This window comes from Protobothrops mucrosquamatus, unplaced genomic scaffold, assembly GCF_001527695.2.
Source record: "Protobothrops mucrosquamatus isolate PMUCROS unplaced genomic scaffold, P.Mucros_1.0 scaffold192, whole genome shotgun sequence".
Lineage (NCBI taxonomy): Eukaryota > Metazoa > Chordata > Lepidosauria > Squamata > Viperidae > Protobothrops > Protobothrops mucrosquamatus.
Genome location: NW_015386548.1, coordinates 5860 through 11333, shown reverse-complemented (window position 1 = coordinate 11333; position 5474 = coordinate 5860). Strand labels below are relative to the sequence as shown.

The following is a 5474-nucleotide window of genomic DNA, read 5'->3' as shown; positions in this document are numbered from 1 at the left end:
TGTCACATTTCTACGACTACTGAAGCTATTCAATGAAAATATTCAACTTTCAAGAACCTTTGATATGCTGGTAATCTGATTTTTCAGTTTAAGAAAAAATTGTGATATATAGGCAGCATAATGTGTGTCATTGAGCTCTTTTTTCACTGCCATATATAATTCTGTACGTATACTTAAAAAAGGCTTAACTCTATTATTGCAAAGCATATTGCCTATCATCAGTGGTGGGATTCAAATACCTGAACAACCAGTTCTCTGCGTGGACGTCACTTATGGAAGATCCTTCTGAGCCTTGGGGGACACCTCCCTGGCTCAGAACGAACTTCCGGAAGTGGTGTCCATGCACTTCCGGTGGTCCGTTCTGGGCCTTGTGAAAAAGAGCTAGGGCATTAGCCGGTTGCCGAAGTCAACAAAAAACTAGCTACTGGTTCAACTGAACCAGTGTGAACCGGCTGAATCCCACCACTGCCTGTCATGGATATATGCAGCAAAACTGTATCCAAAGGATAACATGAACATGACATCACAACTTCATGATGCACACTTCAACATTTCCTTTCTCTCCTTCCTATCTGCTTGTGAATACGCTGAGATGGGAAGGATGGGAGCTTTCATTGCAAATAGCTTCTCCATCTTTTTTCCCCCTTTATACTGCACAATCCTAAATGTACTAAACTGACTAGGATTTAATTTGGCTTCTTATGCTGGTCATCCCCATTGATTATTGCGGAATCAACAGGATGTGAGCAAGAGGAGCTCATTCAATAATATGTTAGAAAATAAGCACTATTCTTCCAATAACTGTGTGGAATTTCAATCCTTGGGATTTGGGCCTCGGTGAATTAGAAATACTGACTATCCATAGTTCTCTCTCAATCATGTTTTTGCTAATTATTGTGATTTATTTTTATAGACATATGGACCACATGTATTCATTCAATGTCCACCTGGGAAACGTACTCAAAGTATTCAAATTCCTTAATATATTTTTCTTCTGTCATTATTTCAGATATATAATATGTTTCCGAGGTTGGGGGCTCTTTTGAACTCTTGTAAGACAAGACTGAACAATAGAAAGGAACTCAATGCTTTCCTACAGGCCACTTTTAAACAACATCTCAGTGAGCTTGGTGAAAATGACCAGAGGAGTTTTATTGATTCATTTCTTGTTCAACAAAGACAGGTAATGGATTATTTATACATGCTTGGAATTATTAATATTTATTTTACATATTTTGAAAAAGGTACTTCCATATAAACTACATGCAGGTTGTTTAAGACCCTTGCTTTAGGAAAGTAGAAGAAAACTAATTTCTGGCAGTTACATGTTTTTCTTCATTTCTTTGTTTCACAATCTGCAGCACTAAAGCTACAGCCAATTAAATTTCCCCATTAAAAATATCCTCAATGGAGAAGGATAGAGTCTATTCTAGAGGGCTCCAAGGAAATTCTATTCTGGGTGACTCCAGGGAATTTCTGTTTGGGGATACCTAGGGTGAACCCTTCAGTGCAGCATGTGAACATCTACTGGCTTTAAATATATGACTTTTCTAGAGTTTCACCTTTTTTTTTTCATTCCAGTTAATGTTTGAAGCACAGTGTCTCGCAATTTGTTTTGGGGCTACAATTGCAATAGTCCTTTGTTGTTTTGTAAAAGGGAGCACATTTGGAGGGCAATCAGTGGTGGGATTCAAATATGTGAACAACTAGTTCTCTGTGTGGATGCCGCTTCCAGAGGTTCTACCAAACTGGTGCAAACTAGCTGAATCCCACCACTGAGGGAAATATATTATCCATTCAAGAAGTAATCTTTCAGCCTTCTGGAATTTACATCACATCAATACACTAGGTTTCCTTGCTGGTGTTTTTTCTTGGTACATTTCAGGAGAAGAAGAAGACAACTGAGGGATATTTCCACTATGAAAACTTTAGAAGTGTTGTGAGTAATTTATTTGCTGCTGGTATGGAAACGACTTCAAATACTCTGCACTGGGCCATACTTCTAATGATGAAATTCCCAGAAATTCAGAGTATGTTTCATTTTATTGCTTTTCACTCTATTTCCTAAAGCTTAGATAGTGATGCTTCTGGAAAGGAGATCAAGTATCCATTCCAATAAAAAACATAAAATATTTTTGCAGCAATTAGCATATACAGAACTAATTCAGAAATCTTTATGGGAATTTATGACTTGGAAAGTTTAATAAAGATATCATAGTTTGAAAAGGAAATTCAACTTTTAAATATGTTTTATTTTAATATAATTAGTTAACAAAATTATTGTGCTATAGTGCATTGCCACCAAATATGGAAAAATGATCTGTTGTGATCATTAGATTTTGAACAATTTGCAGTAAGTATTCATTTTAGCTTTCCGGAGTACAATGAAGTCCAGTGATAAAATATCTTACACCAAGTTTCTCTGTGTATCACATTCAGTGTAAATATGATGCTCTTTTTTCTATTGATATTTCCATTGTTTGCATATCTATTACTACATGTAAATTCTGCATCCATTATGCTCCCATCCTACAATAAACCAAGACTGATAGAATTTTCTATGAACAATAATGTATTTTAGCTATGCTCAAGACCATGACACATCTCTACATGGTCCACTTAACATTTCATTCTGGCTTGAGAACTGGAATTTGGTTCAATGGTTAAGACACCAAGTTAGAAACCAGGGTCTGTGAGTTCTAGTCCTGCCTTAGGTATGAAAGCCAGCTGGGTGACTTTGGGCCAGTCAGTCTCAGCCCAACCCACCTCATAGGGTTGTCCTTTGGGAGCAAATAGGAGGAGGAAGGAGTATTAGGAATGTTTGCCACCTTGAATTACTTATAAAATGATAAAGATAGGATACAAATCTAATAAATAAAAAAGAAATCGACAGAAATCACATATTAGTATCACCAAATCTCTATTAAAATGTCCATGGATTCATAGCCTTCTCTTCTAATGTTGCAGAAGAAATATTTCTGACTGCACTTAAGCAGATTGAAAATGTCTACAAAAAATCCTTACCATATTTAGAAATTGTCACTAACAATAACATTTTATACCTTCTATTTTTTTCTTTGATATATGATCAGGTTTATTTATTTATTTTAGTACAAGTCTCTAAAAATGCCCACAACTCTATTTTTAAATGTATATTATTGATTTCTTCTGCCAGGGAGGGTCCAAGAAGAAATTGCAAAAGAGATTGGGGTTCGTGAGCCAAGGACAGAAGACCGAGCCAAAATGTCTTACACCGATGCAGTAATTCATGAAGTTCAAAGGTTTGCTGATATTGTTCCAAGCAATTTGCCACATGCAACCACCAAGGACATAACTTTCAAAGGCTTCTTCATCCCCAAGGTAATCAGTCTGAAATCGTTACATTATACAAGATCTAGTCTATTTTTTACCGTGTAAAGTAGAATTTTGTTAGAGTACTATGCAGTTTTACTAACTATGGTAGTTAAAATCTTTTTAACGTTAAAATCTTTTTTCATGCCTAGCATATACCTCTCATTATTTAAAAATCCATACATTTGCAATATCTCTTTTAAAATTTCTAAAAATTTCTATGGCAATGTATTAAATAGACACACCCTTAATATTAAGGTGACCAACCGTCCTCCTTTAGGGAGGACAGTCCTCCTTTTTTAAGTTCTGTCCTCCCTTGAAAAGTGTCCTCCTACATGTCCTCCTTTTCGATATTTGAAGACTAATCTGCACGGTTTTTTGTTCTCATAGAACGCTCAGAACGGCATTCTGGCACCTTTTTTTGATGGGTTTTTTTTTCAACTTTTGCATGAGCTCTGCTACTCCCCCTATTGGCTTTCGAAAGCCAATAGGAATTGCTGCTGAGCGTGCCAAAATACCCGGCTGGCAAACTTTGCACATGCAAGTTGTCTACAACTAAGGCGAATTGGCAGGAACTTTGCACCCCTCCCTGCTACCCAACTACACCATCTCGTAGTTAGTCCCGAAGAAACCTGGAGGAGACTAACTTCCATTTAGGGATGGAAAAATCAAAAAAGAGGAAATGCCATTTCAACGATAAATTGAATAAGGAATTTCCATTCATCACATCAAAGAAGGATAACATTGTTTTCTGCAATATTTGCAGCGGAGAATTTTGTATTGCAGTTGGGGGCAGAGCAGCTATTATGAAACACTTGACCACCAAGAAACATAAGCAATCATCAGATGCATCTGCTTCCAGTTGTAAAGTAACAAGTTTTTTTAAAACTTCAAAGTATTCTGAAGATGAAAAACAGTTAGTTGCAATGGAGGGAACATTTGCATTCCATACCATACCATAATTCACAATCAAAGTTTTCGTAGTATGGATTGTACAACTAAATTATTGAAAAAGTTTCACGATGCTAAATTTTCATGCGCCAAGACAAAATGTGAGGCTATTATTAAATCAGTATTTAAAAATTACTGTGACAAAATACTTACAGAAGACTTGGAAACTGCAGCATTTGTAACAGTTTTATCTGATGCATCCAATCATAATGAAACTAAATTGTATCCAATACTAGTAAGATATTTTAATGTTACCAAGGGCATTCAAGTAAAAATTTTAAATTTAGAATCCATTGAGGGGGAAACTGCTGAAATTTTCTCAAACCATCTATACAGAGTAATAAATGAAAACAATTTGAAATCCAAAGTTGTTGAACTAACAGCTGATAATACAAACACAAATTTTGGCAGGTGAAGACGCAAAGGGGTGAATAATGTGTATGTAAAATTACAAGATTTACTTCAAAAGAAAATACTAGGAATAGGTTGTAATGTACATATTTTGTCAAATGCAATCAACACGGCGTCATGTGCCATGCCAATTGATGTCGAAGTAATAATAACTACAATTTATTTGTATTTTAGTCGTTTTACCATTCGTGTGGCTACTTTAAAACAATTTTGTGAAGAAGCGAATGTTCAATACAAAAAACTTTTAGGATATTCAAAAGTTAGATGGCTTGCTCTAACACCTGCTATAGAGCGTGTTCTACAATTATTTGAGCCTCTCCGTCTTATCCTTCAATATAAAACTTGATTTGAAGAAAAATTTCTTCCTTTAGTTATAAAAAGAAAATTGTCAGACTTAGAGGAATCAAATCCAGCCATAACAGAAAAGTTTATCAAAGAAGTGCAGAATTTTTACCAAACATGTTTTCAATATATCGAAGAATGGTCTGAAACAAACATCACAGGAAATAACAGTTTCAATGGTGTTTTTTTACTTCTTCGCAAGTATATTGGACAGATATTGAATCTTGTGTTGAGTTTTTATCTAAAGAAATGCCAGACATTAAAATAGACAACAATTGTCTCTTTGAAGACATTAGAAGACTGAATGTATTTTTAAATTCTGAAAAATTAATACAATGGGAAAATAAACACGTTGAAATTGATAAAAGTTGGGTGGAAATATTCAGCCATTTCAAAAATGAACATATTCCATGTAAAAA

General features: G+C 35.1%; 1 protein-coding gene across 1 annotated transcript in view; it reads left to right on the top strand.

Moving 5' to 3' along the window:
- LOC107285553 (cytochrome P450 2K4-like) overlaps positions 1–5474 on the top strand; it is a 17704-nt gene that overhangs the window by 10047 nt on the left and 2183 nt on the right. Inside the window, exons 6-9 of the mRNA XM_029283701.1 lie at positions 7–70; positions 1010–1183; positions 1889–2030; positions 3176–3360. Coding sequence (XP_029139534.1) covers positions 7–70; positions 1010–1183; positions 1889–2030; positions 3176–3360 — 565 coding nt within the window. The remainder of the gene's footprint in view (positions 1–6; positions 71–1009; positions 1184–1888; positions 2031–3175; positions 3361–5474) is intronic.